The 27,616-nt window shown below is 40.0% G+C and overlaps 2 protein-coding genes across 2 annotated transcripts; one reads left to right on the forward strand and one right to left on the reverse strand.

Moving 5' to 3' along the window:
- Window positions 1–11,845: 11,845 nt before the first annotated feature.
- Window positions 11,846–12,871, reverse strand: LOC102969528 (olfactory receptor 1L8-like). Its single transcript, XM_007094369.2, has one exon. It carries the CDS (start codon window positions 12,845–12,847, stop codon window positions 11,888–11,890), a length of 960 nt encoding a protein of 319 aa, XP_007094431.1. The 5' UTR covers window positions 12,848–12,871; the 3' UTR covers window positions 11,846–11,887.
- Window positions 12,872–23,331: 10,460 nt separating this feature from the next.
- Window positions 23,332–24,342, forward strand: LOC102969810 (olfactory receptor 1J4-like). Its single transcript, XM_007094370.2, has one exon. The coding sequence runs from the start codon at window positions 23,332–23,334 to the stop codon at window positions 24,340–24,342; it is 1,011 nt and encodes a 336-aa protein (XP_007094432.1).
- The last annotated feature ends 3,274 nt before the right edge of the window (window positions 24,343–27,616 follow it).

Below are 27,616 nucleotides of genomic sequence, written 5' to 3' on the forward strand. Positions count from 1 at the left end.
TAGCACATTTCCCCTCACTGGCCTCCAATCCCTCAAGTCTGGCCCCCAGCATGCTGCTGCTTTCCCAGCTCCCCATTTCAGAAGGCAGAGACGTCTTGACTCAAGGGGCAAGGACCGTCTTGATGGCAGAAGCTCAGGCAGCGAGCGTCTCCTGAGTCTGAGCTCTGCTCTGCTGGCCTCGGGGGCCCTTGTTAGGCTGAAGGAGTTGTGGTGTGATGACCTCTCAAGGGAGCTGGTCCTGTGATTGCTCTAGGCAGAGGAAGCAGACTGGAAATCACACCTAGCATGGCTGACTCAAGGGGACAGGGGAGACCTGAGGCTTTCTGTTTTGATGTGGGGCTCATCCCAGAGCCACTTAACCTCACTGCAACATCTCAAGGGTGTGCTTTAGTCTCCCCAACTCTGGGTTATCAGGGGTGGACAAACATTTATGTGGGTGAATATTTTTTGTTTGGGGATGCAGGTGTGGACTGCGGTATATTCTAGAACAGGGAGGTGGCAGTTTCCAGGGGATTCAGTGGGGGTAGATCAGTGGTATGTATGTGTGTTCCAGTGTCTTGGCAGGCATGTGGATCTGATTATTTTTTTTCCTCTGTGGGATTAGTTTAATGTCAGTTGATGTATGTTTAAAGCACAGGGTATGAAATGGTTGTTGTCATATTTAGCTAAGGGACTTTGGAAAAATAGTACATGTGTTTTCAGAGTTTAGGCTCAGAGCAGTCTTTTAAGGGTTAGTGTTGAAGAAAGAAGATTAAAAAAATTTTTTTAATGTTTATTTATTTGAGAGAGAGAGAGAGAGAGAGAGAGAGAGAGAGAGAGAGAGAATGAGTGGGGGAGGGGCAGAGAGAGAGGGAGACACAGAATCTGAAGGAGGCTCCAGGCTCTGAACTGTCAGCACAGAGCCGGATGTGGCGCTCAAACCCATGAACTGCAAGATCATGACCTGAGCCAAAGCCGGAGGCTCAACTGACTGAGCCACCCAGGCGCCCCAGAAGAAAGAAGATTTTAATAGATTGCTGGCCTTGCCAGTAAGTTAGTTGCTTTTAACAAATGACTTAGCCTGCATAATAGAGCCTCAGTTTTCATCTGAAAAATGAGGATAATGACTCATCCTGGCATTGAAACCAGATAGAAAATTTCCTTTGGAATTTTATAGACAGAATATTGTATATCATGGTGAACACTATCCATAACAAGATGTAGGAAATGAAACACATTTTGCTGTTGTCGCAATACATGTGTGTGTCTGCTTCCTTAGCCTCAAGGTTAATTTTTCAGCTTTAATCTATGTATTAGAGTAGGTACTACAGAGATAGAAAGTCCTGGATTTTTACTCCTGCCTCTTCCTCTTACTAGTCATGTGGCTGTCCTTTCTAATCATTCATTCAACTTTTTCTCATTCTTTCTTCTTCCTCCCTCCCTCCCTCCCTCTCTCCCTCCCTCTCCCTCACCCTTCCTCCCTCTCTCCCTCCCTTTCCTTCCTTCCTCCCTTCCTTCTTCCCTCCCTTCCTCCCTCCATTTCAGTTCCTTTTCTTCTTCTTCTACTCCTCCCCCCCTCCTCCTTCTCCTCCTTCTTCTTTATATTTTGGTTAGCATACAGTGTAATGTTAGTTTCAGGAGTAGAATTCAGTGATTCATCACTTACATACAACACCCAGTGCTCATCACAAGTGACCTTCTTAATACCCATCACTCATCCAGCCCACCCCTCCCTCACTCACCTCCCTCCACCAACCTTCAGTTTGTTCTGTATTAAGAGTCTCTTGTGGGGGCACCTGGGTGGCTCAGTCAGTAAAGTGTCTGACTTTGCTTCAGGTCATGATCTCACAGTACATGAGTTTGAGCCCTGCATTGGACTAGCTGCTGTCAGTGTAGTAGGGCCTGGAGCCTGCTGGATTCTGTGTCTCCTTCTCTCTGCCCCTCCCCTGATTGTGCTCTCTCTGTCTCTCAAAAATAAATAAACATAAAAAAATTAAAAAAGAGTCTCTTGTGGTTTATTTCCTTTTCTTATCTTTCCCCCCCATATATTCATCTGTTTTATTTCTTAAATTATGTATATGAATGAAATCATATATTTGTATTTATGATTGATTTATTTCACTTAGCATAATAGATTCTAGCTTCATCCATGTCATTGCAAATGGCAAGATTTATTTTTTTGATGGCTGAGTAATATTCCATTATATGTATATACCACATCTTCTTTATCCATTCATCAGTCAATGGACATTTGGGCTCTCTCCATAGTTTGGCTATTGTTGATAATGTTGCTATAAACATTGGGGTGCATGTACCTCTTGGAGTTTGTATTTTTGTATCCAATGGGTAAATACCTAGTAGTGCAATTGCTGGGTTGTAGGGTAGTTCTATTTTTAGTTTTTTGAGGAGCCTCCATACTGCTCTCCAGAATGGCTTCACCAGTTTGCATTCCCACCAACAGTGCAAGAGGGTTCCCCTTTCTCTGCATCCTCGCCAACATCTGTTTATCTACAGTTATTAATTTTAGCCATTCTGACAGGTGCAACTTGGTATCTCATTGTGGTTTTGATTTGATGGTGAGTGATGTGGAGCACCTTTACATGTGTCTGTTGGCCATTGGGATGTCTTCTTCGGACAAGTGTCTATTCATGTCTTCTGCCCATTTCTTCACTATATTATTATTTTTTGGGGGGATGTTGTATTTGATAAGTTCTTTATAGATTTTAGATACAACACTTTATCTAATATGTCGTTTGCAAATAGCTTCTCCCATTCTATCAGTTGCCTTTCAGTTTTGTTGGTTGTTTCCTTCTCTCTGCAGAAGCTTTTTATCTTAATGGTGTCTCAATAGTTCATTTTTGTTTTTATTTCTCTTGCCTCCAGAGACATGTCTAGTAAGAAGTTGCTGTGGCCAAGGTTACTGCCTGTGGTCTCCTCTAGGATTTTGATGGTTTCCTGTCTCACATTTAGGTCTTTCATCCATTTTGAATTTATTTTTGTGTATGGTGTAAGAAAGTGGCCCAGTTTCATTCTTCTGCATGTTGCTGTCCAGTTTTCCCAACACCATTTGCTTTCAGCTGTTTTTGTGTCAGTACCATACTGTCTTGATGATTACAGCTTTGTAATACAGCTTGACGTCCAGAAATGTGATGCCTCCAGCTTTGGTTTTCTTTTTCAACATTACTTTGGCTATTTGGGATCTTTTCTGATTGCATACAAATTTTAGAATTATTTGTTCTAGCCCTGTGAAGAATGCTGTTGTTATTTTGATAGGATTACATTGTATGTGTAGATTGGTTTGGGTAGTATTGACATTTTAACAATATTTGTTCTTCCAATCCACGAGTATTGAATGCTTTTCCATTTCTTTCTGTCTTCTTCAATTTCTTTCATGAGCATTCTATAGTTTTCAGTGTACAGACCTTTTACCTCTTTGGTTAGGTTTTATTCCTAGGTATTTTATAGTTGTTAATACAATTGTAAATGGGATCAATTCCTTGATTTCTTTTTCTGCTTCTTTATTATTGGTGTATAGAAATGCAACTGATTTCTGTACATTGATTTCATATCCTGTGACTTTGGTGAATTAATGTTTGAGTTCTAGCTGTTTTTTGGTGGAGTCTTTTGGCTTTTCCCCATAGAGTATCATGTTGTCTGCAAACAGTGAAAGTTTGGCTTCTTCTTTTCCATTTTGGATGCCTTTTATTTCTTTTTGTTGTCTGATTGTTGAAGCTAGGACTTCCAACACCATGTTGAACAACAGTGGTAAGAGTGGACATCCCTGTCATGTTCCTGATCTTAAGGAGAAAGCTCTCAGTGTTTCCTCATTGAGGACAATATTAGCTGTGGGTCTTTTGTATATGGCCTTTATGATCTTGAGGTATATTCCTTCTATCCCTACTTTCTTGAGGGTTTTTATGAAGAAAGGATACTATGTTTTGTCAAATATTTTTCTTCATCTATTGAGAGGATCATATAGGTCTTACCCTTTTATTAATGTGATGTATTACATTGATTGATTTGTGGATATTGAACGACCCCTGAAGCCCAGGAATAAATCCCACTTGATTGTGGTGAATAATTCTTTTAATGCATTGTTGGATTCGGTTTGCTAGTATCTTGTTGAGAATTTTTGCATCCATGTTCATCAGGGGGGTTGATCTGTAATTCTCCTTGTTAGTGGGGTCTCTAGCTGGTTTTGGAATCAAGGTAATGCTGGCCTCATAGAATGAGTTTAGAAGTTGTCTTTCCATTTCCATTTTTTGGAACAGCTCCAAAAGAATAAATACTAACTCATCTTTAAATGTTTGGTATAATTCCCCTGGAAAGTCATCTGGCCCTGGAATCATGTTTGTTGGGGGATTTTTGAATCAATTTATTGATTCAATTTCTTTACTGGTTATGGGTCTGTTAAAAGTTTCTATTTCTTCCTGTTTCAATTTTGGTAGCTTATATATTTCAAGGAATGTGTCCATTTCTTCCAGATTGCCCAATTTGTTGGCATATAATTGCTCATAATTTTCTCTTATAATTGTTTGTGTTTCTGCAGTGTTGGGTGTGATCTCTCCTCTTTCATTCTTGATTTCATTTATTTGGGTCCTTTCTTTATTCGTTTTGATCAATCTAACAAAATCAATCAATTTTGTTAATTGTTTCAAAGAATAAATTTCTGGTTTCGTTGATCTGTTCTGTTTTTTTGTTTTGTTTCGATATCATTGATTTCTGCTCTAATATTCATTATTTCCCTTCTTCTTCTGGTTTTAGGTTTTATTTCTTGTTCTTTTTCCAGCTCCTTTAGGTGTAAGATAAGGTTGTGTATTTGAGACCTTTCTTCCTTCTTTAGGAAGGCCTGGATTGCTATATACTTCCCTCTTATGACTGTGTTTGCTGCATTTCAGAGGTTTTGGACTGTTGTGTTTTCATTTTCATTGGCTCCCATGTATTTTTTAATTTCTCCTTTAATTTCTTGGTTAACCCATTAATTATTTTCATAGGATGTTCTTTAATTTCCAAGTATTCGTGGTCTTTCCAAATTTTTCTTTGTAGTTTATTTCAAGTTTCATAGCGTTGTGGTCTGAAAATATGCATGGTATGATATTGATCTTTTTGTACCTATTGAGGGCTGATTTATGACCAGTATGTGATCTATTTTGGAGAATGACCCATGTGACCATGAGAAGAATGTGTATTCTGCTGTTTTAGGATGAAATGTTCTCAATATATCTGTTAAGTCCATGTGGTCCAGTGTCATTCAAAGCCATTGTTTCCTTGTTGATTTTCTGCTTAGATGATCTGTCCATTGCTGAGTGGGTGTTGAAGTCCCCTACTATTATGGCATTATTATTAATGAGTTTCTTTATATTTATGATTAATTTATTTATATATTTGGGCTCTTTCAAGTTGGGGGCATAAATATTTACAATTAAAAAAATTTTAAATATTTTTTTAATGTTTATTTATTTTTGAGACAGAGACAGAGTGTGAGCGGGGGAGAGGCAGAGAAAGGAAGACACAGAATCTGAAGCAGGCTCCAGGCTTTGACCTATCATCACAGACTGATATAGGGCTTGAACCCACAAACTGTGAGATCATGACCTGGGCCAAATTTGGACAATTAACAGACTGAGCCACACAGGCGCTCAAAATATTTACAATTTTTAGATCTTCTTGGTGGATAGACCCCTTAATTATGATATAATGCCCTCCTTTCTTGTTACAACCTTTGTTTTAAAAGCTAGTTTTTCTGATGTAAGTATGGCTACTCCAGCTTTCTTTTGACATCCATTAGCATGTTAGATGGTTCTCCATCTCCTTACTTTCAATCTGCAGGTGTCTTTAGGTCTAAAATGAGTCTCTTGTAGGCAGCATATAGATTTTTTTTTTTAAATCCATTCTGAAACCCCATGCATTTTGATTGGAGCATTTAGTCCACTTACATTTAGAGTGATTATTGAAAGACATGAATTTAGTGTCATTGTGTTTCCTGTAGCGTTGCTGTTTCTGGTGGAAAAGATTTCAACCTTTGACCATTGAATATGATGTTAGCTGTAGGCTTGTCATATATGGCCTTTATTATGTTGATGTATATTCATTTTATATACAATTTATTGAGTTTTTGTCATGAAGGAGTTTGCATTTTGTCAAATGATTTTTCTGTGACTATTGAGAGGATCATATGATTTTTAATCTTTCAGTGCAAAGCCCGAAGTGGGGCTCAAACTCACAAACTGTGAGATCATGACCTGAGCCAAAGTTAGATGCTTAACCGAGTCACACAGATGCCCCCAATGGATTTATTCTTAAGCATTTTATTTTGCAACTTGCACTTCATTTATAACATTCTATACGTGTGGTGTATCATATCTGTTGATTTGTGTATAGGGAACTATCCTTGCATCCCAGGGATAAATCCCACTTGATCACCATGCAAGATTTCTTAAATGTTTTGTTGGGTTTACTCTGCTCACACATTGTATTCCTAATTTTGTTTAGTTGTCTATCTGTGTGTTCTTGTACTTTATTAAACTTTTTCAAGAAAATTATTCTGAATTCTTTGTCACACAATTATAGACCTCACTTCTTTTGGATCAGTTATTGGAGCTTTATTAGTTTCCTTTGGTCGTGTTATGTTTACCTGATTCTTTATGGTCCTTGATTCCTGGCATTGGTATCTGAATATTTGAGTAAACAATCTTCTAGACTTCCTAGATTTGATTTAGCAGGGACAGTCCATCAGTCAGTTCAGCTTGGGTTTATGGATGGGCCAGTTGGTAGCATCTTTAAGCAAGTGGGGCTTGCTAGTGGGGATTCTATTGGGTAAGGCCACTGCTGACTCTGATGTCAGGGAGGCTGCAGTGGCCCCACTGAAGCCCCACATTTGAGTGTGCCTGCTTACTGTGGTCCATGATCAGTGGTGACACTAGCTAGGGTCTGTTATCATCTCTGTTCAGGCAAGGTGCTGGCTATGGTGCTATGTTGAGCAAAGACCGTAGGAGTGCAATGGTGAAAGTAAGAAGAGTTGCAATAATGCAGGTGAGAAATGATAGTGGCTTGAATGAAGGTGGTTGCAGTGAAGGTAGATATTTTGTGAAGGTAGAACCAACAAGACTTTCAGATACATTGGTTGTGGCATGGGCAAAAGAGAAATGAGTCCAGAATGACTCCAAGGTTCCTGGCCTGAGCAACTGCAAGGGCAGAGTCCTCATTAATTCAGATGAAGAAGCTTGTAGGGAAGAAGGTTCAGAGGAGATCAAGAATTTGGTTATTAGAGCACCTGGGTGGCTCATTCTGTTAAGCATTCAGCTCTTCATTTCAGCTCAGGTCACAATCTCACAGTTCATGAGATTGAGCCTGGCATCAGGCTCTGCACTGACTACATGAAGCCTGCTTGGGATTTTCTCTCTCCCTCTGCCTCTCCCTCACTTGTGCACACTCTATCTCTCTCTCAAAATAAATAAATAAACTTAAAAAAGAGTTTGGTGGGGGTGTCTGTGTGGCCTCTAACTCTTGATTTCAGCTCAGATCATGATCTCACAGTTCGTGAGTTCGAGCCCTGTGTTGGGCTCTGCACTGAGGTGTGGAGCTTGCTTGGGATTCTCTCTTTCTCCCTCTCTCTTTTCCCATGCTCTCTCTCTCTCAAAATAAATACATAAAGTCAAAAACTTAAAAAAAAAACACAAAAATTTGGTTATTGACATGTTTAGTTTCTGATATTTATTAGACATCCAAGCAGAAATGTTGCGTAGACAATGGATGTACAAGTCATAAATTCAGTGAAAAATCTGTGCTAGAGAGATACTTCACCTATTGTGCCCTGTTTCCTTACAAAACAGGGATTATAATAAACACCTCAAAAAGTTTGGTCAGGATCAATCAAGATGATGCACATACTGTTAAGTATTCCATTATATAAATATACCACACTTTATACAATGAATTTATTCATCCTACCATAAGTGAATATTTAGATTATTTCTAGTTTGTGGCTTCGTAAGTTTAAATTTTTTTTTAATGTTTATTTTAGTTTTGAGAGAGACAGAGTGTGAGTATGGGAAGGGCACAGAGAGAGGGAGACACAGAATCCAAAGCAGGCTCCAGGCTCTGAGCTGTCAGCACAGAGCCTGACATGGAGCTTGAACTCATGAACGTTGAGATCATGACCTGAGCCAAAGTCGGACGCTTAACTAACTGAGACACCTAGGCACCTCTAGGGCCTCATAAGTTTAATTCCTGTATTAAATGTTTTTATTCATGTCTCTTGTTGGACATGTACATGTGTTTCTCTGGAATATATACCCAAGAATGGAATTAATAAATTGCGTAATTTTACTATGTTATGTAACAACAAATTGTTGTCGAAATTGGTTGTACCAATTAATACTCCCACTAGCAGAATAATGATCTACTCTTCCACTTTTTTTTTTCTAACCCTTGATATTTAACTTCTGAATTCTAATTTTGTTTATCTGGTAGGTGTGCAGTGGGTTCCCATTATGATTCAGTTTGAATTTGAATGAAACTCAGCATATTTTAATGTAATTATTGGCCATTTGGGTGTGTGTGTGTGTGTGTGTGTGTGTGTGTGAAAAGCTTAATTCCTTTCCATAGTTTCCTCCATCACTTTCTTTTCCTTCTTGATTGCCCAGGATCTTTATGTATTCTTAGTTTGGGTGTTTTGTTGGTTTTATGAATTTCAAATATCTTTTAACATTTTGTCTTTTTACTCTATAATGTCTTCTGACAAACAGACATAAATTAGTATTTAACTTTAACACGTCCAATTTGCTATTCTTTTCTTTTATGGTTAGTGCTTTCTGTCTACGTCTTAAGAAATATTTTTCCACTTCAAGAAGACAAAGATATTCTCCTAATTCTTTTATGTAAAGGTATAGTTTTAATTTTTATATTTAAGTTTAGAATTCAATTCACAGGTAAGTTTAGTTTTTGCATATGGTGTGTAATAGGGATCCAATTTCATTTTTCTGTGTGAATTCCTAACTGTCTTAGTTCCATTTATGAAAATATGCTCTCCAGTGCCTCATTCCTAAATCAAGTATACACTAATCTATGGATATGTTTCTGGGCTCTCGATTTACGGCATTTGTCTTGTTCATCTAGACTTTCAGAAATATCCATATAGTTTTAGTTACCATAGATCTATAGGAGGTCTTGATATCTAGTAGCCTAGTGATTCTCAAAGTATTGTTTCTAAATCCACACATCAGCATTAGCTGGGGATTTGTTAGAAATGCAAATCATTGGACCTCACCCAGACTTATTCAAGGGACAAAGGACCATGGTCAAAGGCCTATCTATGGCTATGCCCATTCTTGGAGAAAAAATGATCAGAATTTTCTCTTCCAACGCCAGAGTGTTGATAGTAATAAAAGACAACTATGGTTGTGTGGAGGTGAGATTGCTGCACACGTGGAATGTTCCCCTTTACCGGCTTCTCCAACATAAGAATTAGGACATTGAATGGAGGGTGATCTGACCTCCTTTATATCAACCCTTTCCTATCATGCATGATATTATTTCTGTTTAAACAAAAGTAAATGCTATGAAAAACAGAGCAATAGATTATGTTACACTTTCCTTAGTGATTAGTAGTTTTAATCTACAAAAAATATGTGTGCCATTTTAACAACTTCCAATATTACAGATATATACAAAGTAAAAAGCAAACATTATCTCTTGCTTCCCTATTCCATGTCCTCTCCTAGAATTAACAAATTTCTTTAAATTTTTTAAATGTTTATTTATTTTTAAGAGAGAGAGAGAGAGAGAGAGAGAACGAGAAGAGGAGCAGAGAGAGGAGACACAGAATCTGAAGCAGGCTCCAGGCTCTGAGCTGTCAGCACAGAGCCTGATGTGGGGCTCTAACTCACAAGCCATGAGATCATGACCTGAGCTAATCAGACACTTAACCTACTGAGCCACCCAGGTGCCCCTTTAAAAAAATTTTTTTTAATGTTCATTTATTTTTGATAGACAGAGAGACAGCACAAGCAGGGGAGGAGCAGAAACAGAAGGAGACACAGAATCTGAAGCAGGAATTAACAATTTTCAGTGGGAGATTTTCTTACTGAATATATAATCTCACTTATTCAACATACACATTTAAAACACAGATTTATGATTCAGCATTTTATTTATTATTAGGCTTATTCTTTTTTTTTAAATGGGTTTATTCTTGTTTTTAAATGTTAACTTATTTATTTTTGAGAGAGAGAGAGAGATAGCACAAGCTGGGGAGGGGCAGAAAGAGAGAGGGAAACACAGAATTCCAAACAGGCTCCAGGCTCTGAGCTGTCAGCACAAAGCTCGATGCGGGGCTCAAACTCACAAACTGTGTGATCGTGACCTGAACCAAAGTTAGATGCTTAGCCGACTGAGTCACCCAGGACCCCCAAAATGGGTTTATTCTTAAGCATTTTATTTTGCAACTTCACTCATAATGGCTATTCAGGGCAGTGGTAGAGATACACCTTATTATTTATAATTACTATATATTATTTCTTTCTATGGAAAAATTGAACCATTATTTGTCTATTCTCCTATTGATGGGCATTTAGGTTGTTTCTAATTTTTCACTATTACAAACAATGCTGTAATCAATGAGTGTCTGTGTACATGTAGCTTGATAACTTGATATACTATTACTATCGGACATGAGTCTTAGAAATACAAACATCGAGACAATGAAAGATTGGAAATTTTCAAACATTCAGCTGCTCACATAAGGCCAAGTTAGTTTTCTCTATGGGGTGTTTATTAAAATCCAAGTTCACAGCCCCCCATGTGAGACCTGCTGAGTAATATCTTTGGAAATGATATAGAACAGTAAGTGGCAAAAATATTAAGATACAAAATATTGCAGAGTCTAAAACCCCTGAAAGAATAATAGAGAATAAAGAATGAAAAGAAAAGTAAACAGAATCAAGTCATTGCCTGTAGCACTGGATGACTCTACATCCCAGAGCCTCTATGTTTGGTTCTGGAATCTCCTAGTTATATATCTGCCTTCAACGTTCACATACGGGTTTTAACTCTTCAAAAAATATGGAAGATAATTCTAAGTACATACAACAAATCTTTCCTTGTGAAGCAGACAGATTTCAGAGGGGTAGTGATGGTAGAAATAGAGGGGTCTGTAAGAGGAGTTGAAGCTAAGAGAGGGCTCAAGGGGAGTGAGTGCCTATGAGGGACAGACAACAGATGACCAGGGTAAAGACCCAGAGGCAACTCCCCGCTGCATGCTGGCCTGATCATTGGTTCAGTTGTGTGCTGAACTACTAAGTCATTTAGCTAATCAGGGCTAAGAGATGGGCCTGTGTTCCTACAGAGCCCAGAATATTCTGGAATATCCTGCTGTCAATGATAGAGAAGAAGGAAGAGCAAAATCCCTGCATAAAGTGATGGGCCAGACACATTCTTTGCTTTGGTGAAAGTTTCCAATTGATGAAATTTTCAATCTATCTCTGTATCTCTCTCTCTTTCTCTCCCTAAATTACTGTAATTATTTTCAAAAAGCTAGCAAAACTGATTACAGAAGTTCATTAAAGTAAGAAGGATACTAAGGGAATCAAAGTCCTTGAACCGTTATGAATTAGTTCCAGGAATTTATGTGGAAACAGGTTTCAACTGTACTTAAAGGGAATGAAAAAAGATATGGTTTCTTGGAGAAGAGGAAGTAGAGAGAGGTAGAAATGTGAAAACTGGAAGCCAAGATTTTGGTAGACCTTGAGCCAATTATTGAATCATAATGATCTCAATGAAAGATGGTTGCATATGCAAAGAAATGGATACAATCCAACATCCATGACACATATGAATTATCCCTCCTGAGCAGCAGAAACAGGGTCCAAAGGAGAGGAGACACTCATGAACATGCTTCCAGAGGTTCTGGCTAGGACTTCCTCCTGCCCATCAGTTTCCTCAGGCCCTGTTTCAGGTCTTTGTTTCTCAGGCTATAGATAAAAGGGTTCAGTATGGAGGTAAGAACTGTGTAGACAAGTGTTGCCACACGATCTCTCACAGTGTAGTTGGACAAGGGCTGTAAATAGACATAGAAGATGCTTCCATAAAAGAGGGTTACCACAGTGAGGTGAGAGCCACAGGTGGAGAAGGCTTTGCGTTTCCCAGCAGCTGAGGGGATCTTGAGAACTGTGATGAGGATTCGTATGTAAGAGAAGGTGATGCACACAAAGGGGGTCACCAAAACAACAGAACCTTCTGACATTATCACGATTTCATTGAGAAATGTGGAGGAGCAGGACAATTTCAGCAGAGGGTTGATGTCACAGAAGAAGTGATGGATAACATTGTTGTCACAGAAGGTGAGACGATTCAGTAGCAGTGTGTGTAGGAGTGAGTGGAAGTGAGGAAATGAGCAGGAAAAGGCCACCAGCAGGACACAGCGGTGGTGGTTCATGGTGGTGACATAGTGGAAAGGGTCACAGATGGCCACATAGCGGTCAAAGGCCATGACCACCAGGAGGAAGCTGTCAGTGTTGGCCAGAACGTAAATAAAATACATTTGTGTCAGACACCCAGCATAGGAGATGGTCTTCTCTGACAGAAAGCTCAGTAGCATCCTGGGGACAATGGTTGTTGTAAAGCAAATGTCAGTGAAGGACAGGAAACTCAGGAAGAAATACATGGGGGTCTGGAGCTGGGGGTCAGAGTGGATGGCGAGGATGATGAGCAGGTTCCCTGTTATGGTGACCAGGTACATGGTGAGGAAGAGGATAAAGAGTGGCTTCTGGTCTTCAGGCTGGGAGGAGAGTCCCAGGAGGATGAACTCAGAAACACTGCTGGTTTGGTTGACTCTTTCCATGATCATGAAGCCAGCTAAAACAAAGAACATCTTACCATTTCACACAAATTGCTTTCATAACAAGCCAGTAAGTATGTTTCTTCCTATGCTTACTTTTCACCCATAAGGTCATGATTAGCTACCATATTGGCAACTTATCAACTTTGTGGTCCCTGATGCTGCCCTCCCCTCTCAGCTTTCAGATTTCACACACTTCTGGTATTGATAGCATGGACTTTGGGAACAAGAATTTTCTTTCAGGAACAGAGTTTAACTTTCCTAATTCAGCTTAATATTAAATCTTAAACATATTTGCCTATTGAGCACCTACTTTGTGTAAAGTGCTCTTCTGGGAGTAGGGACACCACTGTGAAAAAGGCAGAGACAGCCTGGCTTTTAGATCTTCCATTTTAATAAATAATCTATCTATCTATCTATCTATCTATCTATCTATCTATCTATCTTCATCATCATCATCATCTATCATCTATCACCTATCATCAGATAGTTCTACATTCTATAAAGAAAAATAAACCACATAAGGGGATAGAGACTGACAAAAGTAGAGTGGAGTTATTTTAGATTAGATGGTTTTATTTTTCTCTGTATCAAAACAAATGCTCAGTCATGTCATTCTGAGCTTTACCTTTGAAACTACTTGCCAAAAAAAGGGGGTTGATGAAATGTTCAACAGGGAAATCAGAGGAATAATGAACCTAGGCCAACAAAGTTTTGTTGTTGTGCTTCGTTTATCTTTAGCAGTACTTATTTAGAAGCTCATGTTCCTTAGTGAATGTCAACCTATCATTATCAGTCCATACAAATCCTTATTTATTTATTTATTTATTTATTTATTTATTTATTTATTAAAAAAATTTTTTTTAACGTTTATTTATTTTTGAAACAGAGAGAGACAGAGCATGAACGGGGGTTGGGTCAGAGAGAGGGAGACACAGAATCTGAAACAGGCTCCAGACTCTGAGCTGTCAGCACAGTGCCCGACGCGGGGCTTGAACTCACGGACCGCGAGATCATGACCCGAGCTGAAGTCGGCCGCTTAACCGACTGAGCCACCCAGGCGCCCCAAACCCTTATTTTTAAATTTACTTTTTACCTATTTTTCTTCTAGTTTCCTAAATCTGATCATGTTCCCATATCCTGGACATCCAACCATTAAGCAAGCATATGTCCTTCTATGCCAGCATCCATTTATTTAGTTATATTGATAGCCTTATAAAATATCTATTATTGCTTTGTCTAGGTATTTTTCCTTCCACTTACTTCAACAATTACTTCAATAATACTGTGGCATATATCTCATTCTTTCTTCTTCTATCTATGTATAATTTTGGAGATCTACCAATGTTCTGGCCCTTTACTTCTGACTCTTTCCATTGTACGCGTGCAGCACACTTACTATGTTTCCCTAAATGTCCTCTAAATCTTTGTTACCATGAACAACATAAACTCACATATCCTCATGCCTACAAAGTGTTTTATTTATTTATTCATTTATTTAAAAACATTTTTTAATGTTTATTTATTTTTTACAGAGAGAGAGAGACAGATTGATAGCAGGGGAGGGGTAGAGAGAGAAGGAGGCACAGAACCTGAAGGAGGCTTCAGGCTCTGAACTGTCAGCACAGAGCTCGATATGGGGCTTGAACTCATGGACCGCGAAATCATGACCTGAGGTGAAGTTGGACACAACCGACTGAGCCACACAGGTGCCCCTACCTACAAAGTGTTTTAAATTATTCATCAAGACATTGAGAATGGACACATTGGATAGGCATTTTTTACATAGCAGTTCAAAGAACCACCATTTGTTTATTCATTTGTTCATACAACAATTAAATGCCCACTTTGCAGCTGGTTAGTATCAGGCAAATAATTAAGTATCTTTACATTTCAGTTTTCTTATCTGTAAATAGCTATACTAATATTTTCCCCATAATATTTTTATGATGTTTTCATTTAAAAAATGTGCTTAAAGCATTTAGAATGATTCCAGGGACAGAGTAAATATTTGATACCATTGTCTTTTCCCCATCACTGTTGGTGCCAATGACTTTTTCTCTAACTAGGTATTTGTACACTTTCTCAGAAGTAATGAATCTGAATACTAAAACAACACCAGTCCCCACACGTTAATGCTTTTATGGCCAGATTAACCTTAATATGAATTTACAAAGCTTTCTTAGATGGTGTATTTGTCCATATTTTGAATAATCTGAGAGTGAATCAGTAATTAAATACTTATCTCATACAGGTAGAATTTTGTTTAATCCTCACTGCAAACTTGTGAGGCATAAGCTATTTTTTTTTTTTTTATTTGACTGAGTGAGAAAGATAGAGCATGCAAGTAGGGGAGAGGCAGAAGGAGAGGGGGAGAGAATCTCAAGCAGGCTCCATGTTTAATGCAGAGCCTGATGCAGGGCTCGATCCCACGATGCAGGGATCATGACCTGAGCCAAAATTAAGAGTTGGACACTCAACCAACTGAGCCACCCAGGTGCCCTGGTATAAGGTATTATTATTCCTATTTCCTTTTTCTAATGAGGAAGCAGATATAGAGATAAAATAATTTGCTAAACTCACACATCAAGTAAATGTCCAAAAATAGGTTTCAAATTCAGGATTAACTCTGAATCTCAAGATTTAAGTATTAACCACTTTTCATCTTCTCATATTTTTATAAAGCTATAAAATATGTCTGAAACAATCATGCACAGGATCAATTTTTTTTCCAATTTCATCATTTTCTATTTTAACACATACACATCCCACACATTTTGTTTCCTTAAATGTTTCTCACCCCATGTTAAAAACAGACCTTTGCTGTTATGGTGGGATATCTTTTTTTTCTGTGTTAAACAGATTGCAGAATTTGAAAATTCTCATATGTGTGATTGGCAACAAAAATGGGGAATTTGGTCTTGGATGGCTGGGGCACTGTGTGTATATTAAGTCAAGGGTGTGGTAGAAAGTGCAATGGACTTGGAAGCACAGGTGGGGGGTGTACTTGACCTCTATTACTTGTGCATTGAGTGATTTTAGATATTCTAAAGAGCAAATAGAACATATAAGTGCAGTTTGTAAAATATACATCAGCAAAAATAAGTTATTTATGAAGGGGATACCTGGAGAGAGTGAGATGAAGATTTAAAGGGATCAAGTAAGGTTGGGTACCACTGTGTCTCATCTGGGCGAGTACGTGGCAAAATAGAAGCTTTGGAAGTGAGAATCTGAGGGAATCATTCTCAAAGCGTGGGATGTGTTAGGGAGGGGGACTTTTGTGCATGTATGTAGCTTTTCCACTAAACTCCCCATATCTACTTATTGGGAATCTGATTCCTTAAAAACCATGGTATAGGGCACCTGGGTGGCTCAGATGGTTGAGTGTCCAGCTCTTGATCATAGCTCAGTCATAATCTCACTGACTTGGGATCGAGCCCCACTTTGAGCTCTGTGCTGAGCATGGAGCCTGTTTGGGATTCTCTCTCTCTCCCTCTCTCTCTGCCTCACCTCTGCTCATTCTCTCTCTCTCTCTCTCTCTCTCTCTCTCTCTCTCTCTCTCTCTCTCTCAAAATAAATAAATAAATACCCTCCTCCCAAATCATGGTATAATAACATACTCGCATAGGGATCAAATAGGGTGATCATAAAATACAAAGCCAGACTTAAATGTTAGGCTGAACTCTGATATACTGTGTCCATGTGATTTTTGGAGCTAAAGGAGCTAAAAGGAGGCTGAAATAAGTACCCAGGTCAGGTGGATGGTCAGGTGGGCAGCCAGCATGCTGGTGTTCACTGTCCATATCCAGATATCTTTTCACCCTTTCCGGTTTTAAAAAATCTTTTCTCCCTCCTGAACCCCTTTTCCAAATTGGTTATCTATCCATCAAAGCTGATCTTTGACCTTCTAGCCAGAGATAGCAAGAGGGGTTGGGAGGAAGGAGGAAAAAGCAGATAGGCAGATTGCTCTAGATTCCAGAGGGAAAATGTTTTCTGATATTGCCTCACATCCCTATTCCTCACCCTCTGTCTCTCAGCATCCTTCAGTTGTTCTCTGTTCTGCAGAAGGCAGAGATGCCCAGATTCACTGTAGCAGGAACTCTCCTGGTTGGGGAAACTCTGTTGGCTTCTCATGAGTTTGCCTCTGCTCTCCTGGACTCCTTTGGGTCCTTGCTGGGCTGAGGAAGCTACAGTGTGTTCATTCCAACCGGACCCCTCAAGAGAGTTTGCACTGTGACCTCTCTCTCAATACAGAAATCACAATGGCAACCGAATTGAGCAGAGCTGCCCTTAGGGGAACAACAAACTCCTGAGGCCACCTTCTGAAGATAGAGGTTATTTCCAAGCCTTTCAAACTTACCATAACATCTCCAGGGCATGCTTTAGTGTCCTCAAGTATAGAGTAATCAAAGGGGAGGATGAGTGTGTGTGTGTGTGTGTGTGTGTGTGTGTGTGTGTGTGTGTGTGTGTGTTTGGTTGAGTAGGGAGTGTTACAGTTTGGGTTCTCCAGGAACCTGACTTTCAGATGGAGATTAGCCTGTGGGGCATTTATTAGAGAGGGCTGTAGGGATCCACATCTGTGGAAAGGAGAGGAAGAAAGCAAAGTTGGGCAGAGGGAGAAGTTGGGTTGTGATACAGTCCTCATGAAGGTCTCAGCTGACCCTACTGGGAGCTCTGGAGCTAGGACATTGAGGGGGATGACTCTTTATATCCTCATGTTGATCACTGGGTGTAGGCTGCCCTTGGACAGAAGAATGCTTGTATGAAGCAGTTTCTTTCAGTCAAGGCTATCCCCAAAAAGAGCTTAAAGCTGAGGGCTACCTTACGAGGCAAACCTTGATTAATAATAGTGGAGTCATTATTCATTTTTGACCTACAATTACACAGTGAGCTGATCTATTTATGAACCATGCTCAGGAGTTTTCTTCCTGTCACCTGGTTATAGGGGATATTCTATGCAGCCATAGCTTTCTGATCCCTCTCCTAGATCACTGGGTTTCTATAAATGATACTGGTATAATGGGTCCCCTGCATTTTTGCAGTGATTATCTTTCACCCTCAAGACTGTACATGTCTTTCTAAGGCTCCAACTTGCTAGTAACTTCTTGGTTATCTGATCCATTTACCATGGTGTCATTGATACAGTGGACCAGTGTGATGTTCTGTGGGATATCTAGATTGTCTGCATGTTTTACAACTATATTATGACAGAATTCAAGAGAGTTAACAGAACCCTGGGGAAAACCATATACCATTTCCATTCAAAGTACACGCAAGCTGTTTCTGATCCTTTTGTGTATTAGAGGTGGAAAAGAATGCATCCACAAGATCAGTGGCTGCAAACCATGTAGCTAAGACCACATACTAGTCCTCAGTAGCAAATATACCACATCTGGGAAGATGGCTGAGATTGAGGCTACTCCTCGGTTGAGTTTGCAATAGTCCACTATCACCTTCCAGGGTCTGTCTTTTGTAGGGACTCGAATGGTGAATGAAGGAGAGAAATTATGGATATCCTCTCTGGCATGCTTTCTCTGCCATTCCCCTCGGATTATTATTTTTGATTTATTGCCCTGACTTGGTGATGGGCAATTTCAGAGGATCCCCAAAGGTCAGGGATTCAATGTTGGGGATGTGCCAACTGCCAAGCATTCTTTGTAATTATATTTAAGGAGACTACTGAAGTCACACAGTGAGTCTGCAGATTAAGTGGACCCACTGTATAACCGATTTGGCCAGCACTCCATTTAATACCTTGTCCCCATTTGCATCCTAACAATGACACCATGATGAATTTTCCCCCATATAAATTTGCCCAAGTAAATGGCCATAGGTACCTCTGGGGAAGGACAGGGAGAATCATCATGAGCGCACTCTCTGTGGTGTTGCATGGCTTTTCCTTCTTGGGACGTGGTCTCTCCATCCGTCAGTGGATTCTGGGTCTGAAAAGTGGCTCAGGTCTAAAAATCGAGCAAGGGACTAGAATGTTTTATTGAGTACACTCAGTCTCCTCATTCATCCTTGATTTTCTTTGTTCATAGAGATGGAACAGTACCCCTTACTGGTTGCTGATCTATTTTCTCATAGCAACCCTATCTCCATATTTTTCCCAGGTGAGGATTCCTTGACTGGCACTCTGACCTCACCACTTGTGATGGTTAATTTTCTTTGTGAAGTTGGCTGGGCTATGGTACCCAGTTACTTAACCAAATAGTAATTCAGGTGTTGCCATGGGGGTATTTTGTTGATGTGATTAACATCTACAATCAGTTGACTTTAAGTAAAGGAATATAATTTAAGTAAATGAATAAAATATTTTATAAAGTAAATATATGTAAGTAAAGTAGAATAATGTTAAGTAAAGGAGATTACTCTTATTTAATCAGCTGAAGGCCTTAAGAGTCCAATAAAAAAAATGAGATTTCTTGGAGAAGAGACTCTGCCTCAAGACAGCCTGAATTTCCAGCCTGCAGATCTGTCTGCCCTGTGGATTTTGGACTTGTCAGCTCCCACAATGGCATAGGCCAATTCTTAAAATCTCTATCTCTCTTCCTCTCTCTGTCATATATACATTTCTGTGATGGCATATATTACCATTATTCTGACTTTCAGAAGAAAGAAGACCCATTATCAAAAGCATAAAATGGAAAATAAAGTCTTGTGTTCCTGTTTCCCATCCAGAGTCTGCTACTAGCATAATTTAAAATTAAATGAAGACTTGGGTTGGTATGTTACAAACTTGAACAGTTATTAAAGTGAATGCTTCATTTGGCAAATTCATTAGGATGTTTGTCCCTTAGGCCATTTGTCTTTAGGAAACTGGCTGGGTTTAGTGCTTTAGCACCAGTATCTCACTTAATGCTGACAATAACCTTGCAGTCAAGGAACTGTTACCACCTGTCATAGGTCTGAGGGAGCAGAACGTAAGTCCCTTGCTTAGATGACCCAGTGGCAGAGATTGTACTGATCTCAGGTCAGTCTGTGTCTAATGCCCTGGGATCAATCTCACCATTTGACTCTTTCCTGATCAAGCCTCAGCTCCTGCCCTGCAGAGTATCTCAGGGGAGTGAGGAGACCTGCAAGCTCTCAGGTGGCAGTGGAATGCTTGCTCTGATGGAAGCCAGGTCTTAAATTTGGGAGTCTGCAAGGGCCAGGTCTTATCCTGTTTTGGCCATTCTGTAAGGTATGGAAAGGCTGCCCCCATAGCTATTCAGAAGCCAAGGTGGCCATGGTCACTTCTGCTCTTCATGACATCAACATCAAGGACACCTTCTCCTGGGACTTGTGACTCAGCTCCTCTAGTTCCTTCACAGGTTACCTCCCAAGGGAAAGGCCAGAAATTGGGCAATTAGCCTATATAGGCTTCTGCTCTCATCAGAAGCTTGGGCTGTTCCCCCGGGGTATTAATTTTGTTGGTGAATGAGGATCTTCTTGCCCATTTTTCTGCTGCTGGAAAACAGGGATGAAACCTTCACAAGGTCCCTAGGTCATGAGAAATTGTTCCTTGGATACCAAGTGTCCTGAACAAAAAGTGAAGGCCCAAGGAACAACCTCGACCAGAAGTGTCTGAGCTCACCAAGGAATGTTGCAGGTCAGAGGAAGATGGAGAATTACCACCTGGCACTGGATGTGTATTTTTTTTTGTGTTGTTTGTGTAACCCAGTGCACTTAGTGGTTAACTGACTCACATACCAACTCTGTTCATGTAGACAGGGTTTCAATAGATTATGGAAGGAAAACTCTTCTTGGTAGTGTGTGTGTGTGTGTGTGTGTGTGTGTGTGTGTGTGTGTGTGTGTATTCCTGTGCTGTTTATGCTTATGTTTGTGTGTGGTGTATTTGCATTGCTGCACATGTACCTATCTGTAGATAGTATGTGCTTTTTTGTGTGGGTTGTGCTTTGTTTGGATGACTGTGATGTTTATGTATTGTGTTGTGTGCAACGGTGTTTTATTTATCCGTTGTGTGTAAATTCATGTAAAAGCAACACAAACCCTGAATGTGTTTTACCTAGAATGAGTTTATGTCGTGAAGAGAATGCATATAGATCTGAGGTCTGTGATGGTGTGCATGTGTGTGTGACTACATGTGTGTTTTTACGTATAAAACACTCACACTGTATTTTAACCAAGAATGGGTATAGAAGGGAGAGAACTAAAACCATGATAAGGCAACATGTGTGTGTGTGCATAGTTTTGTGTGTATGTCCATGGGTGTGTGTATGTGCATGGGTGTGTTTGTGTATGATGTGTGTGTCTATGTGTATGTGTTGGATAAACAGTCTGATAGCTACATTCTCCTCTTATGTCTTATCTCCTTTTATTTCAGACAGAGACATCCAGCTCCAAGAAGAGTCATTCTCAAGCCAGGTTATAAGCCATTTGTCCATGTGATTTGAAGACCCCACAGTGCACTGAGGGCACTTTTCTTCATTGGTCTTCCAAAATGCCATATTTCTACTCTTTGAAAAATTTTGTTTCAATGTTTACCTATTTTTTTTTTTTTTTTGAGAGAGAGAGAGAGAGCATGAGTGGTGGAGGGGCAGAGAGGGAGACACAGAATCTGAAGCAGGCTCCAGGCTCTGAGCTGTCAGCACAGAGCCCAACTCAGGGCTTGAACCCACAAACCACAAGATCATGACACAAGATGTGAGACCATGGCCTGAGCCAAAGTCAGCTGCCCAACCGACTGAGCCTCCAGGTGTCCCAACCATATTTCTACTCTTGAGAACATGGTAGTGGTTAAGTGCTTAGGCTCTGGTGTCACACACATTTTATTTCAAATTCTTATTTTGACACTTCATTTTGGACTGTGGGCTCAACCTCTGTGAGGCTAAGAAGGCTGAACTGTAAAGTGATAGGAATATTCCACCCAGTATGTGGCATGTGATAAGCATGCACTAAATGGGTGCTAGCATCATGATTATTCCCTAAATGCATGAGATTTTAAACTTGCTAGTCATTTCTTGACTGTTCAGAGTATTTTGTGCAAAGGCAGGGGAAACATCCAAACAGTCTCTTTCAAACTCCAGCAGACAGCTTCCCTTCCTCCTTCCTGAGGCATGTATCCAGCTGTTTCTTTCACACAGGGGTGGCTTGCATCAGGGTTCTATCTTCCTGGTCCAATCATTGAAGGTGAAGATTCTACTTGACACAAAACTTTTGGATTTCACCCCCAAAATGCTTGAATTCCAAAGAGAAGTTTTATCCAATGAATGTCACTGGGCAGCCACGTATCAGCAGAAGGTTTAAGTCACTGCCCTCCATCTGGTCCCACTGACTGAGATGAGCTCAGAAATGGCTGAGCTCATCTGTGTTCTTTGAAGAGACTCTTCTATCAGATCCTTATCGTTAGAATGATGCTGTCTCACTGGGTTCCATCGTAGGGCTTCTGTATGTGGCCTCTAAGTCTGATTTAATTCCCAGCAAGGGAGCCTGGCCTTTAGTGTAAAGACTATCAGAATCTCTATGCTTTATATCAGAGCCTATCAACCACTACATGCCATGGAGTATGTGACTTCACACCTGTTTCCACTATAGTAAGATGAAAGAATTAACTGCTGGAATTTCTGCTTTACAGGCACTCAATAAATGTTTACTAATTAATGTAATTAAGTGCATGTGAAAGACCTTTGAAAATTGTAAAGTGTGGTGTAAGTAGGTGACCATACATTCTGGCTTGCCTAGGAAAATCTTGGTGTAGACCTATTGTTCTGGCATAATTATTATATAACTTCTCTCCTCAATCTTTTCTAAAAGTTATTTTTAGAGGGAAAGGGAGAGTGCCTGGGCAGAGGGAGAGAGAGAGAAATCTTAAGCAGGCTGCATGCTTAGTGCAGATCCCAACATAGGGCTTGATCCCATGACCCTGGGATCATGACCTGAGCCGAAATCAAGAGTTGGATGTTCAACCGACTGAGCCAGCCAGGTGCCCCTCTTTTCACTCTTAAAGCATGCTGGCTTGGATAAGATAATATAGGGTTATCATATGTATGAGTATAAGTAGGTAATCAAGCAGGTGGCTGGGGTAATTTTGAAGCCCTGAAACAATTCCAAACATGGACTAGAATATTCTGCCAAATGAATGAAGGGCAGGAACAGCAGAATGCTGAAGAGTAGGATCTCTGATTATGGTGACAAAGAGAAAGTCCCCAGGGTCATTCAGGGAGTAAATTATTGAGGTTGGAGTCCAATTCAAGATTTTTAGCTACAGAGCCCTAGCTCCTGATCAGTACTCTATATTGTGCTCAATAATTGTGAGCTCTAAGGAGGAAGAGGATTGCATATTTTATTTTCTGTTTTATTCTCAGTGCCAAGAAAGTATCTGGAACATGGTCAAGTAAGTAAAGAAATTTAGGCTGACCTCCTTTGAAGGAAACCTTGTTTGCTGTTGGAAATCCGATGTACTCTGTGACCACAATGGGGCAGATGGAAGACTCAGACAGCAAAATGTGTGGTGTGTCTGAATTTTGATACAGTTTCCAGGAGAAACAGCATGTGGCTGTAATGTACACATAGTGATGATAAATGCCATATCTCAGTCCCTGACACTTCCTACTCCTTCCATCCCCAGCAGAGATAAGAACAACATGAGGCCTAAGAACCAGAGCAGCATGTCCGAGTTCCTACTCCTGGGGCTCCCCATACGGCCAGAGCAGCAGGGCATGTTCTTCGCCCTGTTCCTGGGCATGTACCTGACCACGGTGCTGGGGAACCTGCTCATCATCCTGCTCATCAGGCTGGACTCTCGCCTCCACACGCCCATGTACTTCTTCCTCAGCCACTTGGCCTTCTCTGATATCTCTTTCTCATCTGTCACCGTCCCAAAGATGCTGATGAACATGCAGACTCAGCACTTATCCATCCCCTATGTGGCATGCATTTCCCAGATGTATTTTTTCATATTTTTTGTCTGTCTTGACAATTTCCTTCTTGCAGTGATGGCATATGACAGGTATGTGGCCATCTGTCAACCACTCCACTACACCACTGTCATGAGGGAGGAGCTGTGTATCTTACTGGTGGCTGGATCCTGGTTCTTCTCGTGTGCCCATGCCCTATTGCATACTCTCCTTCTGTCCCGCCTGTCCTTCTGTGCTGACAATACCATCCCTCATTTCTTTTGTGATCTCACTGCCCTTTTGAAGTTGATCTGTTCAGACACCTCCCTCAATGAGCTAGTTATCTTCACCGAGGGGGGAGTGTTTGCCTTCCTGCCATTGTGTGCTATTTTGGGCTCTTATATTCGCATTGGGGCCACCATCCTAGGGGTTCCCTCCATCAAGAGGATCTGCAAAGGCTTGTCCACCTGTGGCTCCCACCTCCTTGTGGTGTTTTTGTACTATGGGACTCTTGCAATGATTTACTTCATTCCTTCATCAAACAATTCCAAAGTCAAAGATATAATTGCTTCAGTTATATACACAGTGGTGACACCCATGTTAAACCCCTTTATCTATAGCCTGAGGAACAGAGACATGAAACTGGCTCTGGGGATACTTTATAGGAGGAAAATTATTTTTTCTAAGTAACAGTTACTCACTCATATTCTTAATTTTCCTAGTGATGTTTCTAGAGACACCTCCTTGAAAAATTGTGTAGGTGACTGTTGTAGATAGCAAAAATGGCCAAATTACTTCACTGCCCCTCTTATAAATGTGGTTTGTTTCCTTACCCACTGAATCGGGACAGGACTTCTGACTGACTTTGACTAATAGATTCAGTGAAAGTGGTGTGAGATTTCCAAGCCTATGTAGACTCTGTTCCTTCTCCTCTTGGAACCTTGAGACCACCATGTGAAATAGTCCAAGCTAGGGTGTGTGAAGATGGGGGCCATGTGAGGGAGAACCAAGATGCTCCAGCTAACAATCAACCAACTCCCTGGTGACCTGGTAGGTGACAGCAGAAGCATGAGTAAGCCCTTGTTGTGGTCAGTTGAACCAAACCCAGATGAGAGGCCCTATCCAGCTAGCACATTCCCTGCTCAAATTGCAAGTGCATGGAATTGTCATATAAACAAGTGGCTGTTGTTAAGCCACTAAATTTGGGGATGGTTTGTTATGCAGCAAAAGCTAACTGATACATTGACTGCCTTTGTTTCCTTGTTTTCCTTGATTTCAATGGTCTCTCCCCCCTTTTTGGATCCCTACTTGGATTGTATTCCCTGCCTATTTTTCAGGTTATGATCTCCATAACCTATTGCCTTAGCTTTAGGTATCTTTTCTTGTCCTCATTATTCTCCCATAAGCGTTGGTATATGGCATTGTCAGCAACTCTCATTTTTGTCAAGTCAACATTTTAAGGTATGGCCTTATCTATCTGAAGAGATACAAATGAATTGCTGTGATATCAAAACACATGAACTTCTTTTTCTGAAAGAAGGTTACACGTTCTGTTTCTTCTTGAAGAAGAGAAACAATCTTAGACTAAGATTTGCGGTCTAAATTATGTTGCATTTTGTATAAGTTATACCTTCTGACCCCTTAACTTACTGATGCCAAGTTAAAGAGATAAGAATTCTCAAATGTGAGGGGCGCCTAGGTGGCTCAGTCAGTTAAGTGTCTGACTCTTGATTTCAGCTCAGGTTACAATCTCATGGTTCGTGAGTTTGAGTGCCACATTGGGCTCTTTGCTGACAGTGTGGAGCCTCCTTGGGATTCTCTCTCTCTCTCCCTTGCTCCCTACCCCTCCCTGCACTCTCTTTCTCAAAAAATTAATAAACTGTTGGGGCGCCTGGGTGGCTCAGTCGGTTAAGCGTCCGACTTCAGCTCAGGTCACGATCTTGCGGTCCGTGAGTTCGAGCCCCGCATCAGGCTCTGGGCTGATGGCTCAGAGCCTGGAGCCTGCTTCCGATTCTTTGTCTCCCTCTCTCTCTGCCCCTCCCCCATTCATGCTCTGTCTTGCTCTGTCTCAAAAATAAATAAACGTTAAAAAAATTTTTTTTAAATTAAAAAAAATTAATAAACTATAAAAAGTTTTTAAAAGAGGACTTCTTAAAATGATATGCTACTTGTTTATAAAACAAAACTAATATCTGGGCCATTATAGCTGAGTTAGTATTAAGGTTTGTGAAATATGTTTTTGATAAACAAAAAGGCATAAAAATAGTTAATATGACACTGAATAATGAGTAGAATTATTGAATCACTATATTGAACACCTGAAACTAAGATAACATTGTATGTTAACTATACTGTAATTAAAATTAAAAATGGTAAATAAATGCTATTGTTTGTATAAAAAATGACTAATGTGAAATTTAATGATAATTCATAGTGTGTATAAATTTATGTAAATGAGATAACAATAAACAATTTAGTGTTTTTGTCCTTTTGTCTATCATGTCTATAGTTATAAAAAGTATTGCTCTAAGTGTTTAAGGTAAAGAAGTTGAGACTGCATTTGTAATATATTTGCTAGTTACATATTGTGTCTAAAAGTAAAACATTTGCAAATATTTTGGCTTTATTATCCTTAAGTTAGTTTTTGCCTGTGCTAAAAACTCAGCAGAGAGGCACAGTGCATTAAATCTCATTCCCAAATTCCCTAAACCAATGTAGGATGTATTTTTTTTAACTGGAAGTTTCTTTGTGGGGACAGCTTATTTACTTATGCCTTCTTAATTCTAGGTTATAAAAATGGGTTATCTTTTGCTCCACAAACAGCATGACCTGATTTCTAGAAAAGAAAACTCTAAATGTATATAAAAATAATTGATTTTTTGACAGGTATTTAGGACGTGTTTCCTGGGCTTATGGAAATTTCTAGAAGAGAACAAATCAGGCAGAAATACTTTCCTTTTGTAGAGCTTATATTCTAGTAGAGGATGACAATGAAAATAAACATAATATGTGAGTAAATTTCATGGTTTTAAGTGCTACAAAATGCAACACTGTGAAGAAATCAGGAATCCAGGGCCTAGGCTGCTATTTTAAATAGTGTGATGAGGATTGGTCTCACCAAGAAGGTGCTATTTGAGCAAAGAATTGAAGGCATCAGAGAACGGAGCTACAGGGATATTTGCAGGAAAAGCATGTCAGGGAGCAGGTACAGCAGCTGCAATGCTCTGAAATGTGACAATGTCAGCTATGTTCCAGGAACAAAAAGGAGACTGGTCACTGAAGAGGAGTGAGCATGTAGAAGAGCAGAAGGAAGGTGGTCCAGTTTCATTCTTCTGCATGTCGCTGTCCAGTTCTCCCAGCACTATTTGCTGAAGAGACTGTCTTTTTTCCATTGGATATTCTTTCCTGCTTTGTCGAAGATTGGTTGGTCATATATTTGTGGGTCCAATTCTGGGTTCTCTATTCTATTCCATTGATCTATGTGTCTGGTTTTGTGCCAATACCATACTGTCTTCATGATTACAGCTTTGTAATACAGCTTAAAGTCTGGGATTGTGATGCCTCCAGCTTTGGTTTTCTTTTTCAACATTACTTTGGCTACTCAGGGTCTTTTCTGGTTCCATACAAATTTTAGGATTGTTTGTTCTAGCTCTATGAAGAATGCTGGTGTTATTTTGATAAGGATTGCATTGAATGTGTAGATTGCTTTGGGTATTATCAACATTTTAACAATATTTTTTCTCCCAATCCATAAGCATGGAATGTTTTTTTCAAAAATTTTTAATCTTTTTTATTTTTGAGAGATAGAGCATGAGCAGGGGAGGGGCAGAGAGAGAGAGAGGGAGACACAGAATCTGAAGCAGGCTCCAGGCTCTGGGCTGTCAACATAGAGCCCGACACAGGGGTCAAACTCACAGACCACAAAATCATGACCTGAGCTGAAGTTGGACGCTTAACCAACTGA

The sequence above is a fragment of the Panthera tigris genome, chromosome D4 (genome assembly GCF_018350195.1).
Source record: "Panthera tigris isolate Pti1 chromosome D4, P.tigris_Pti1_mat1.1, whole genome shotgun sequence".
NCBI lineage: Eukaryota > Metazoa > Chordata > Mammalia > Carnivora > Felidae > Panthera > Panthera tigris.

Bases quoted from the DNA above. Each gene is read 5' to 3' on its own strand.
- LOC102969810 (XM_007094370.2), top strand. From the start codon at position 23,332: ATGATAAATGCCATATCTCAGTCCCTGACACTTCCTACTCCTTCCATC.
- LOC102969528 (XM_007094369.2), bottom strand. From the start codon at position 12,847: ATGTTCTTTGTTTTAGCTGGCTTCATGATCATGGAAAGAGTCAACCAA.